Source organism: Saimiri boliviensis, chromosome 3, assembly GCF_048565385.1.
Source record: "Saimiri boliviensis isolate mSaiBol1 chromosome 3, mSaiBol1.pri, whole genome shotgun sequence".
Classification (NCBI taxonomy): Eukaryota; Metazoa; Chordata; class Mammalia; order Primates; family Cebidae; genus Saimiri; species Saimiri boliviensis.
The window spans coordinates 15054479-15067568 of NC_133451.1; the positions used below are offsets into that span (position 1 = coordinate 15054479).

At 46.2% G+C, this 13090-nt stretch overlaps 1 protein-coding gene across 6 annotated transcripts in view; it reads right to left on the reverse strand.

Moving 5' to 3' along the window:
• The window catches only part of PROM1 (prominin 1), a 106493-nt gene extending 94845 nt beyond the window's left edge, over window positions 1-11648 (reverse strand). For 2 of the 6 annotated variants that reach the window (XM_074395917.1, XM_074395919.1), the window contains exons 1-2: window positions 10824-11509; window positions 5295-5725 (exon numbers count right to left, since the gene is read on the reverse strand). In XM_074395917.1, the coding sequence (XP_074252018.1) occupies window positions 5295-5514 (220 nt within the window). In that variant the 5' untranslated portion in view covers window positions 5515-5725; window positions 10824-11509. Of the gene's footprint in view, window positions 1-5294; window positions 5726-10823; window positions 11531-11592 lie in introns of those variants that run through there. The other 4 variants (XM_039468378.2, XM_039468379.2, XM_010338144.3 and 1 more) reach the window with 4 other exon arrangements.
• Between the last annotated feature and the right edge of the window lie 1442 nt (window positions 11649-13090).

Here is a 13090-nt window from a genome sequence, read left to right on the forward strand (position 1 = left end):
ACCCTGGACACTCCTTCTTAACCTCTGAGTCTCACTCTCCTCATCAGCAAAAGAAAAGTGGCAATGATGAACCTGGCCTGCCTGGATTCAAACCCTTCCTCTGCCACTGATGAGCTGTAGGACCCAGGGCAAATTATTTGATCCTCTGAGCCTCAGCTTCCCCTTCTGTAAAATGAGGTGATAATAGCACTTAGTTCCTGCTGCTGTTGACTCGCCTAAATCCCTGAAAGCAGGCACACAGTGGTGCTTACCATTCTGACTGTTGGGATGGCAGCTGTAGGCTGCCCAGCAGAGTGACTGACATGGAGGAGGAAGGTTCAATAGATATCAGTTCATTCCTCTGTGACCTAATTTGTGGCTAGGCCCATTGCCAGCATGAGTCACACGTTCTAAAGGCGACAATGCTAGCTTTGTCTGAATTAAGTAAGGACACGCAGATGTTGGAGTCTGATTCTTCATAGACATGGGCATAGACATGTCGATTTGGCTGCCCACTCAGCCGCCCCTTTCCTGGGCACTGCTTCTCTCTGCCTCTGAGGCCATGGTGACAGTGAGGGCCCACAGCAGCCAGACTCACACAGATAACCCCAGCCATGTGACTCAGTGGCTCCGTGGTTGGTGACTGGTTCAGGTGAGTCAGAGGCCCTCCCTGGGAATTGAGAATTGGGATAAAAAAAGAAAGAACTCCCAGTCACTCTCCAAGAACCTGGCCTGAAACCTATGACGTTGACAAGCTGGTTCTCCACCATGAGGACTGCAGGGGTGCAGGCAGCCAGAGGGAGAGGGGTAGGGGAGGAGGCACAGTGTAGATGCACAGAGAAGCCAAGATGAGAGGCAGGGAGAATCCGAGTGAGGGCTGGTCCCTCTGTGGTAGCTCATATGTCACTTAGTGCACTGAGACAAACTGGAGTCCTGATGAGAAACTCTCTGTTTTTGATTACCTTGGCTACGTTAAATAAAAATGGTAGGAGACCACTGTTTTGGACTAAGCTCCTGTACTGGGCCCCAAAAGAGCAGAATAAAAATCAAAATGGAGTCACCCATGCTAAAGTCACTAAACGGAAACTGAGTTAGGTGACCTTCCAAGAAATCAGGAGAAACAGATAACAGCCTATTTCCCAAACAGGCCAGTTTCTATCAGCATGATAATGAAGCTCCCTCCATTTTCAGTCCTTAACCCGAAGTCACTTGATGTAACCAGTTATTTCTCTCTTGCTCTGTCTCCATGTCCCTGCCTTATAAGGAAAGTAACTTTGAAATGACCAATTCACTTTATGTTATTTGTTTCTGCTTTCTTCAGCCCTTTTTCTGACTAGCAAGCTAGGCTCTGCTGGACTCGCTGCAACACTTATTCAATTTTATGGAGTAAAGTGTTGTCAAATTCCGGAATTGAAAATATAGCCAATTGAGATCTATACACAAAATTTGTTATAATTTTGTCCTTACAGCTAATAGGATTATGTTACCTGCAACAGAGAGAGATTTTATATGCACTATAACATCCTGATGGCCTCTCAAATTCCACAGAAACAAAGCTTACCTCTCCACCTTTCCCACTTCTACCAACTCACCCAACTTCACTCCCACACACACTAAATCCCAGAAGCAAATCAGATTCACCTAAAATGTTTTTACAAATAGGTCGACCATCTTAAAATCTAATTTTAAAAACATACCAACACCAGGCATGGTGGCTCACGCCTGTAATCCCAGAATTTGGGGAGGTCAAAGTAGGCAGATCACCTGACGTCAGGGGTTCAAGACCAGCCTAGCCAACATGGCAAAACCCCATCTCTACTAAAAATACAAAAATTAGCCAAGTATGGTGATGTGTTCCTGTGATCTCAGCAACTCAGGAGCCTAAGGCAGAGGAATCGCTTGAACCCCGGAGGCAGAAGTTGAAGTCAGCCAAGATCACGCCATTGCACTCCAGTATGGGGAACAGAGTGAAGCTCCATCTCCAAAAACAAAAACCAAAAAAAAAGCAAAACAGGGCAGAGAATAATTTTAGAGAGTTTATATAAAACTAACAACAGAGGAGATTTTTTTCTTGCTTGCTCCATTAGAATAGCTCAGATCTGGGTCAGAACTTACACCAAGTTCATCACAGCCACATACAATTGAAAGTGGCACTACTCATCAGCTACATCAGGCAGCCTTTTACGATGCACACTTTTAACGTACAAAAATTACTATTTTCCGTACTAACCCATGGTCATGTTGGAAGCATCATAGTAAAATAAAAGAAAAATACGCACAAAGCAGCTGTGTTTTATAGGAGAAAAAACTAGTCCTAGAGGTGAGAGTTTCTCAGTCTGCCACAAGCTAATGTGTGCTCTTAGGGATAACATTACTGTTGTAAAGCCTAAAATCAGTGCTTGAGATACTTTGCAGAGCCTGTGTTTCCATGCATCAGCTGATGCCACCTAGATAGATAAACTGGCTCATCTGTCTTGTGGCCACCACCCAGGAACTGACAAAAGAAGACGACAGCTTCTATTCCCTAAGGTTTCATCTTTGATCTGACCAATCAGTGCTCCCCACTTTCTAACCACCCCCACAACCAAATTATCCTTAAAAACCCTAATCTGTAAATTTTCAGGGAGACTAATTTGAGTAATAATAAAACTTGCATCTCCTATTAGCTAGCTCTGCTTGAATTCAACTCTTTCTCCACTGCAATTTCCCTGCCTTAATATATCGGCTCTATTTGGGCAGCAGACACGAAGAGCCCATTGGGCAGGTAGGTGCATGCTTCAAATGAAAGGATATGCCTATGAGAGAACAGCTTCTATGCAGACATTACTTCACAGAGGACCTGTCCTGAAGTCTTGTGTCTGGTTAATGTACTAAGGTATTCAACTAATAAACAATATATAGGACTCAATCATGCACACACTCTCACTCCCTCTTTCTCTGTTTTGTTTTTTTGCATATTGGATTATGAGGGCATCTATTTATGATTTGGTGCTTGTGAAACACGCTGGCCCCAAATGGAAAAATAACGATTGTCTTATATGTCTCCTCTACATTGCAAAGCACCCAGTGGGCACTTTGAGACTACTAGGGAATGTAGTAACTAGGTGAAAGAATACAAACACATGGGATGATGGAAGAAAACCAGTACCCCAAGATTCATTTGTTAAATACAATATTATATTATTTAAGCAACCTAATAATTTTTCCTCTCAAAGGGCTAATGCTGGTGTGCCCTGGTCTACGGTTGAAACTTGAGAATTTCCTTCTCCAGTGAATAAGTATTGATGGAGGTTAAGAGACAAACTAGGCTAATACCCTCAGATTACATTAGGATTACAATTCTTCAGTTCCCTCCTTCGGTCTAACAATGTTGTTGCAGTTAAAAACCTTGTAATGCATTGGAAGTTGTGTAAGCCAAAAGACATCTTGTAACTTGATTACTAGAAGGAAGACCTTAAAATATACTGCTTTTGCTTATTTAAAAAAAAAAAGTATGAGGAAACCTTCCAATCGAATCTAAAGGGACCAAAATAGAGCAACATATGGAGAGATTATGAGATTAACTAATTACATGACATGCCTTAGAATGAGACATGGGAAGCTTTCCAATCTTTTTGAAGAAGTCATTGTAAATTCATATTCAATGACTGAATTATATGCCTTTTATATTAAAACAAAACAAAGAAGCAAAGACTAAAAACACTAGTAGAAAATAGTTTAAAAGAATGAATACGACCTAGTATCTGATACCACAGCAGACGACTATAGTCAATCATAATACAATTGTACATTTTGAAATAACTGAAAGAGTAATGGGATTGTTTGTAATACAAAGAATAAATGTTTAAGGGGATAGATACCCCATTTTATGTGATGTGATTATTATGTATTACATGTCAGTATCAAATATCTCTTGTACCCCATAAATATACACACCTACTATGTACTCACAAAAATTAAAATAAATTTCTTAAAAAAAAACTAGTAGGTATTTTATTCAGTAACACATATTAAGTCTCCAAATAAACCGAGAGATATCTGTTTAGAAGAGTAAATTTGAATCCAGTGTTAATTAATAAACTTAGCTAATTTTTTACTTCTGTCTTTTGGGTTTCCAAAGTTAGTATTTTAACAGCAACAGAAACAGTAAATAGCATTCGTTCAGAATTCTCTTCAATGAAAATAAGCATTTAAAGTGATTTGTTCCAGTGAACTGAAATTTAAATTAGCAAAATATTGAAAACTATACTTCGAGCTATTTTAATTGCCCAATCTAAGACAAATAAATGTTAAAGAAATCAATGAAAATGTATTTTAATGAAAATCTATAAACTTTCCATCATATAAACAAGTGATGAGGTTCACTAAATACATTCTCTCTTTCCTTCCCTCTCTCTCACACACAGGCACGTACACACGCCAGTAGCCTCTTACAAACATAGTCAACCAGCTAAATGATAAGAAAGATTACTGCAAATTTTATGATCAATGATTGTATTCAAATCTTTGTAGCTAAAACAACAGGCTTAGGACAGACTTCATGTTAAGCCAATCAAAAATTTAGATGCCAAACCCTAGTAGCAGACATTTCCCACAGCCTATTTTTATTTTCACGATACCATTTCTATGAACACATATCCTAAATTCAGAAGAGTAGGGAAAACAACTAACACTCAAAGAACACTGTGTGTGAAGAAGAACAGCACTGTGGCATGACGATTCCGGGAAGTGCCAATCCTCTTCCTCACACTCAAGCTCTTAGCACTGAAGAAAACAGCTGATCAGGTAAACACGTTTTTCCTACCCTAAGCAATGTCAAAATTTGCCTATTGTGGTGGGCAGAAGAGAGTTAAATTTTTAAGCACTGAGGTGGCCATCAGATGCCAGATAATTATTCATTTCTCCTTTGATGATACGCAATTGCATTTTTATCCTAACTTTAACTTTTACTCTAGCTTCACTCTTACTTTTTACTCTGACCTTGCTTTTCCTTTTACTCTTTCACTTTACTCTAAGTCCCTTGAAACAATTCATTGCTCTAACCCAAACAAAGCAAAACCAAACCAAACAAAAGGTAAAGACTCAGAAGACCAACACATCAACATCGTTTGCTTTCATTTCTTACAATAACATTCCTCACAACCTATTTAACCTGGTACAAGTCTTCTTAACGTCTATCTAAATGCTTTCTGCTTCTGTGCAAAGCAATCACTAAAATACTGAATATAGCATATATTAATTGCATTGACATTAAAAAACAGTATCGTGGGTGTGTTTGGGGATAAATCCTATCTTTGCCTGCCATCAGTACTTACCTTCTGGGAAATCATGCGGCTGTACCACATAGAGAAAGATATGCACCAGTTCAAAGAGAATGCCAATGGGTCCAGCTTTATGGGAGTCCTGGGTCTCATAATTTGTTGCAGGCAATTCATAATTCCAAGCCTTCGGAGCATCTGTGGATGAAGCCTGGCCTCCTGAAAAGGTGTTTTTGCACAGCCCCAGTAGCAACAGGGAGCCGAGTACAAGGGCCATAGCTAGCAAGAGCCTCCAAACATGAGGTAGAACTGGGTGCCTCCTGCCTCAGAGCTTCTGGAAGCCTTGGGGAAGACAAGTGTGTTCCTGAGCAGAAGAGGAGCAGCAAGGACTGGATCTGCTGAATCTTCCTTTTCTGGCTGGGGCTGGCTTGAGGTGAGGGATACAGAAGAATGTTCTCCAAGGGGGTCATTCACTCAAGGCACCATCTCTGCCAGGGAGAGAAACAGCAGGAGAGTCGTCAGTGCATGTAACCTGCCTGCACCTGGAGCTGCCCAGGGAGGAGGCTGCAAAGCTTTAGAGCAAGGCCTTCAGCCTAATCCGGATGGGTCAGTGGAAACCAAGCACACAGCCTGCTCCATAGCCGCAGGGCAGGCGCTGGCATCAAAGCCATGACTCGGAGAATATCCTTCCTCAGGAGGGCCACACTCAAAACACAGATCCTTTTTGGGTTCAGGAAATACCAGGTATTGTAGAGAAGGCTTGGGATCTTGGAAACTAACGTTTATTGAGCACTTACTATATTCCAGGCACTGTTCTTCATGCTTCACAGATAGAAACAAGGTCCTCCTTGTTTAAAGTATTATCTCATTTTGCAGATGAGGAAGCTGACACAGAGAGAATTCACCTGTGACTTGCCCAAGGTCACAGGTGAGTAGCCATGCAGCCAAGATTCAAACCCACTAGTTTGTCTTCAAAGTCCAAGATCTAACAGTGACTTCAACACACTGTCCCTCCCTCTCAGCCTCTAGTAAGAGCCACTGAGGCTCCCACAGTCGAGTATATGCTTATTTCCTCTCCAAGTGTGTGCTGTTCTCCTTGACGCTTATATATACCTTACTCTGCCTTCTATTCTACTTAGTTGCTCACTAATCTCATTTCAAACACCACTCTCTCCACTTTGCCCCCAGTCCAAACTAAAAGGGCATGGCCTCAAGGATAAGGACCACACTGTTTGAGGCCATGTGTGTCACTGGAACCTGTCTTTCTAATAAGCTCACCAAGTAATCCTGATGGAAACCTTCAGCCTAAGTTACCACCTCGACAACTAGGGGTCTCACAGATGAAAGGTAGGGCAGAGGTAGACTCCTACCTACCCCTTGGGAGAGGGAGAAAGACACAAGAATCCTAAAGCAGCTGTCACTCCAGCATCTGTGAAGGGAATGGGACAGAAAGTGCCTCCAAGGTGGACCCTGTCCTACTTGTCTTTCAATCCCCAGACCTTAACACCGGGCATGGCACGTGGTCGGTGTTTAGTAAGAGCCTGATGAGTAGCTTCTTTCACTCGTGGCACCAACCCTGGCAGGCATAGAAATAGCGGCAGAGTCACCAATGCAGGTAACCTGCCTGCACCAGGAACTGCCCCGGAGAGGAGGCTGCAGAGCTTTAGAGCAAGGCCTTCAGCTATTCCCAGTAGGTGGGTGGAAACCAAACACAGCCTGCTCCAGAGCCACAGGGCAGGCGCTGGCATCAAAGCCAAAATATGTTATTTCCTTGTGCCATTTCATGAGACTAGGCAAATCAGCACAGAACCTGGAAGGATCCAGAATGTGCCACTCTTCCTGTCTGTATTAAGTGTTCCGGGGCAAGAGCAAGCCACTGTCATTTTGTGAGCTAGATACATACTTACTAACTTTCTAGATAAGTACAGGGTGCTCCTGAAACATACACTGTGAGAAAGGGAAGGGGGATGAGAAAGAAAGTGACATACTTTACAAGAGGCCAGAGGACCCACTACCAATATTCCAAGTCAAAGAAAGCTTCAGACAAGAGATGGGATTTCATGAGCTATTTAAGCAAAGATGTTAATTCCTATCTGATCCCCTCCATTGCCTCATCTTCTAAGTCCTGTCCCACTCCAATTACTCCTGCACAAAGCTACCAATATAGTGGCCCTAAACTCTTCCTTTGTCAAATCATGGGCTGCTGGGATCCCAGGTGGCTGCCAGTACTAACCTCGTGCCCCACACGTCAGGTTCTGCCTCCATCACACCCACAGTAGACACCACGACCCTGGGGTTTCCAAAGGGCTCCCTTTGAATATGTACTGCAAGCACATACACACCACGTGTACTCTTCATCTTTTTTTTTTTCCTACAGGACAGACAGAGAGGTAAGCCTCCAGCACAGCCGCTGGAAGGATTAAAGGCTCAGATGCTGAGAAAGGCCCGCTTTCTGGTAATACCACCAAGCCTCGGCCCAGAGAGAAACTGCCCAGCGAACAACTATGAGCAAACAGGCTTTCCAACTCCCTCGATGACAAAAAGGGAAAGGGAAATTTCCAGTGAAGTGAAACACAGCTGCTCACTACAGCAAAGACAGGAGACAATCATTTGAGATTGACAGCAACTAGAGTTGTACTTCCACATTTCTCTACATCTTGCTCCAAAATGTAGGTCCCTAGGAAGTTTTAAAGTACATATTAAGAAAATATTAAAATCTCACCAAGAAACACTGGAAACTGATTAAAGTCAAGTCAAAGAGGAAGTTTTTCATTCTGGGCTTAATAGGTTGTGCCAAGAAGAGAAGCTCTGAGTCTTACCTAGTAAACCCCACTGGGTCCGAGAACCACTGAGAGCAGCATATGTCTCAAGCATAAAATGGGGCGTTTACTTGAAATGCAGATTACTAATGCACCTAATTTCTGGGATGAAGTCCATTAATCTGCGTTTTTAACAAGCTGTCCTGGGGACTGATTCTTCACAACTAAAGTTAGAAAACAGTTCTGTTCCTGGAGTACTCTGATCCTGGAGTATCCACCTAGCCACTTCATGCTGCTTTCCAAGGACACTTCAGACTTCCCAAACATACTGAAGAATAACAGATATAAGGTGAAATCTCCCCAAATGTCCTTTTCATGTTGCTTTGAATTGATCTATCCCAGCTGCTGTGCAGGTTCCTGGTTTATTTCTGTATCCCCAGGGCCGGGAACACAGTTGGTACTCAATGAAAGGACTGCTACCTGCCTGGGCAACATAGTGAAGCCCTGTCTCTACAAAAAAAAAAAAAAAAAAAAAAAAAAAAAAAAAAAAGCTTTTTAAAATTAGCGAACATAGTGGTGCACACCTGTAGTCCCAACTACTCGGGAGGCTGAGGCAGGAGGATTATTTGAGTCCAGGAAGTTGAGCCTGCAGTGAGCCATAATCACACCATTGCACTCCAGCCTGGGTGACCTTACATGATTCTGGAGTCTAGAGAACTGTATTTCAATACTGGATTAAAAGCAAATATGGTGATCAATCACTTTCTTTTCGTCTTTCAATGAAACCTCTCAGTATCTTTCTTTTTAAAAAGGATCTTTGTCATGGATTTTTGTCATCTAGGGTGCTTTTTGGGGGCACACGGGGGTTACCCAACTTCTAATCCCACCTTTGTGAGTGGAGTGGGAGGCACCTCTGCCTTGGATTGTGAGGCCAGTAGAGGTGCCCAACCTGTGTCCTGGTGGGGCTGAGCCACGCTGGGCCAATCAGAAGCTTTCTTCTGGGCCTGGGCCTGCGCACTCTGAAGCAGGACAGTGTCTAATTCATTCTAGCCATGATGGCAGCAATGCCAGCAGAAACATCCAGAGTCCTGCTCTGGCAGCCACAGCCATCCACCCATCAGGGGTCCCGTGGAGTGTCTTGGATTCCTAAGCCTGGCTAGCCAGCCTTCCTGCTACTTCCCTAAGTCACCCAGGGCCCATTCTTCCAATAAGTCCTTTATCTGACAAAATTACCCCCGTCTCGGCTTCCACTGTTTTAACAAAGTATCCTGACCCTTAACCAATCTCAGAAATAGCTCTTTGCTTCCTGAGAAACCTATTTCCTTTATATTTTAAATAGTACCAACAAAACAACCTTTGGTTTAAAGTTTTCAGCTTGTCCTTTGACGCATTTGTTTATTTCGCTGTACTAAAACACAAGGAAACGGTCTCATATAAAAATCAGAAGGAAGTTTAGAAAAAAAAGTATGGAACACATTTAAAAAAAGAAGAAGAATAAACTAAAGGGCACTGCTGAATAGACAATAGCCCAAGCTCCTGAGATAGGGCCGGGGTCTCTGGTCCCCCTCACTAACTAGGTCAAGATGACAGTTGTTTGCATTCCCCAGCCCTTCTTCCGCTCATCTGTCAAAGGGGGATTTCGCACAGGGTTGGCTGGCTAGCGACCTACTAGGTAAAGCACCGGGCACGCAGCTGGGAGGCTATCTGGGGCCTGTCTGCTTCTGCTAGCATCAATACTCTGATCTCAACTCCACCGGGGCTCCTAGGATCACACTGACAGACACGACGGCGAGAAAAGAAAAATAAGTAACATCACAAGAAAAATAAGTAACGTCACACAAGTTGAATCATATGAGGTTGACGATATACATATCTTCCATTCAAGAAACCGACAATTTCACATGATTCAACTCAACATATCGCCGCAGTTGTTCTTGTCGTGTGAGTCTTGGGGGGCACTCAAGAACTAGGATCAGGCACTTGATTATCTTAACAAAGAGCAGCTGCCGCCGCAAGAACTCCAGCAAACCTTTCTCCAGAAAGGTCAGTCCCCATCCCTGGCTCCGGGAGCAACCTGTTACAGCAGGAAGCCTGGGCCCCCGGCCTCCCCGCCCTTTCCCTCCAAACCACCTCCAGGCCAAGACCCCCTCCTGGCCTAGCTCCCTTCTGGGCAGAAGCCTCTCGATAGCTGCGGAACACAAAAGAATGAGCGGCGGGGGCGCGGGAAGCCGGGAGACTCCAGGAATTCGCCGCCGCGCAGGGTAGGAGGTTGCCAGAGAAACTTGGCTGCCCCAAGCGCGTCGGCCCCAGTTCCCTGTCGCGGCCCCTGCTGGGCACGGATTGGGGGCGATCCCGCCAGAGAGAAAAGATCGGAGGGAGCTAGTTCCTCCCTCCGATCGGACCCCCTGCCCCTCCAGACGCGGGCTCTCAGGGAAAGTGATCCCGAGCCTCCGACTTTCTGCAGCCGTGAAGCTCCTTATCTGTCCACGCTCCTCTTTGTTGTCGGGTCGGCGCGTTCTGGCGGAGTGCGCCGTGTGCACCCCAGTTCTCCATCTAGCGATAGCCACGGATCCCCGCGCATGCACGGAGAAGGGCCGTGGGGCGGGGGGCTGGGAGGGTGTTTCCAGCCAGGGGTGCAGGCGCTCCCCACCGACGCAGGGAAAAGGCTTGGCTTTGCACTCCCATATCCCTCCTCTGGCTGTGGTCGGCTGCATAGTATTGGCCCCTTTCCGCACTCAACCAGGGAGGCTCAGCGCCTCACGTCCCCGAGGCCATCCTAGTGCTTCCTTAACCGAAGACTCGTTCCCAATCCCCTGGCGAGTCTCACCTCTATCACCGTTCTCACCGAGAGCGAGTCCGAAGTCTCTGGGGCTCCAGTCCGGTGCGCACACCCACCTCCTACTTCGGCTCCGGAACCACAGCCGCCGGCTACCCCCACCAGCGCCCCCAGCTCCAGTGGATGGAAGGAAGACCCAAGCGGGGCGGCCCGGGCCTCCACTCAGCCGAAAAAGTTTGGGGTGGCCGGGCACCTGGACCACGACGCGCTCCCCGTAGTCCCTCCGGCCCCCAGCGGCTGCCGCGGCCCGCACCGCCTGCTGCGGGGCCAGGGAGGCGGCGCAGATGGCCAGAGTAAAGGGGACGCCGAGCGAGCCCGTCCACTCCTCACGGCACACCCCCAGGACAGTGGAAGGTGTGCGCTCAGCCCCGCGCCTGGACAGCCGACGCCTCTCTCGCTCCGGGATGAGGACGAAGCTACTCACAGTGCACCCGCCTCCCGCTCCTGCTCCCGCCCTAGTCACCGCTGCCGCCGCCCTTCCTTTAGCTCGCCAGGCCCCAGCTCTTGAATTATTTATGACCAGGCTTCGGGGACCACCGCGACGGCTTTCGGAGAGCCCGCCCCGCTGGCCCGCCTGCTTGCGGGTGAGGGGCTCAGGCTGCGCTGCGGCCGGACTCCCGGACGTGGTGGGAGGCTGGAGAGTGAGGCCCGGGTGCCGGGGGCTGCGGGGGTGGGGGGACCTGTTGCGGCTTCCTCTGTCCCGGGCGGGGACCTGGGTAGGGAGCCGCTGTAATGGGAAGGATTCCTTAAATATACTCACGGCGGTGGGAGAGCTAAGCGCATGGCTAGGTGCCGCGTGGGGATCTGACTCAGTCACTTAAAGATCGCGAAACCCGAGCCCTGGACGCACTCTGATTGGACCGGCTGAGCTGCTTCGCCACGTTGTCCCTGGGTGACCATCAGCACCTGGACAGCATCCATTTCCTGTAGGGGTGCCTGGTTAATCCCGCAAACCCTTCTTGCAGTGCTCAATCCTCTTGTACCCCAGCAGAGTCCCTTACTTGAAATGCAGCTACCCTCCTAAAAACTCTCCTCTCTCATCCCTCACCATTAGACCCTTCTGCTGCATGATCTCAATGCAATTAAAAAAAAAAAATCATTTGGATCCTTAGTGTGCATCAGTTCCAATGCTAGTGGCTGAGGCGGATGAAAAACGGCATAAAGCAATACTAGCTCCCACGTGTACACACCAGCATCTGCTATGGCATGAAGCCACTGAACCTTTTTTTCTCACAGCATATTGGTCTTCCCGCTCTGTGAGTGGCAGCTCACCCCCGGAGTCCTCACCTTGCTACTTAGCTGGGTGGTGGAAACCTGTCGGAAGTAATCACTCCCTCCTCTAACTGTCCTCAAAAATTTGCACCTCACCTCACTCTTACTCATCACTTCTTATCTTGAATTGGGAATACTGTACTCTCTGGTAGGCAAAATAAGACTTAGGGAAGAAAAGCACCTTCAGGATTGTGTCTTACATACAGTAGGTGTTTAGTACATGTTTGTGATGTGGATAGACAGAGGAAAGGATGGATGCACAAGCTACAAATTAATGATAGATCAGTATCTTTTTCACTTACCCCAGAATCTAACATAAAGAAAATAAGCTTTTGTTTTGTTTTGTTTTTACTAGTTAAATTGATCTTGAGTGTGCATGTTTCTAGACAAGAAATGTTAGTTCAGAAGTCTTCCAAAAATTACATAAGGGCATGGCAAGGGTAGGTGGTGATATGATTTAGCTCTATGCCCCCACCCAAATCTCATATTGAATTATAATTCTCAATGTTGGGAGAGGGACCTAGTGGGAGGTGATTGGATTATGAGGGCAGATTTCCCCCTTGCTGTTATCATGTTATCTGCTGGTTTAAAAATGTGTGGCACTCTCCCTTTTCTCACTCTGTCTCTCCTGATGCCATGTGAAGAAGTGCTTGCTTTCCCTTCACATTCTACCATAACTGTAAATTTCCTGAGGCCTCCCCTGCCATGCCTCCTGTACAGCCTCTGAAACGGTGAGTCAATTAAACCTCTTTTCTTTATAAACTACCCAGTCTCAGGTAGTTCTTTATAGTAGTGTTAGAATAAACTAATAGGGGTGGAAAACAAACCTAATCAGGCCTGCAGATTTCCCCTCTGCAGCCCCTGCAGGTCAGAGGCCTCCAGTTGAACATCTCCTGGGGCCTCATAAACCTGCTCCTAGTTAGCACTCTTAGGCTGGAGCTAGCAAGAAAGGTGAGTTCTCAGAGTGGGTCCTGATTTCCATCAAA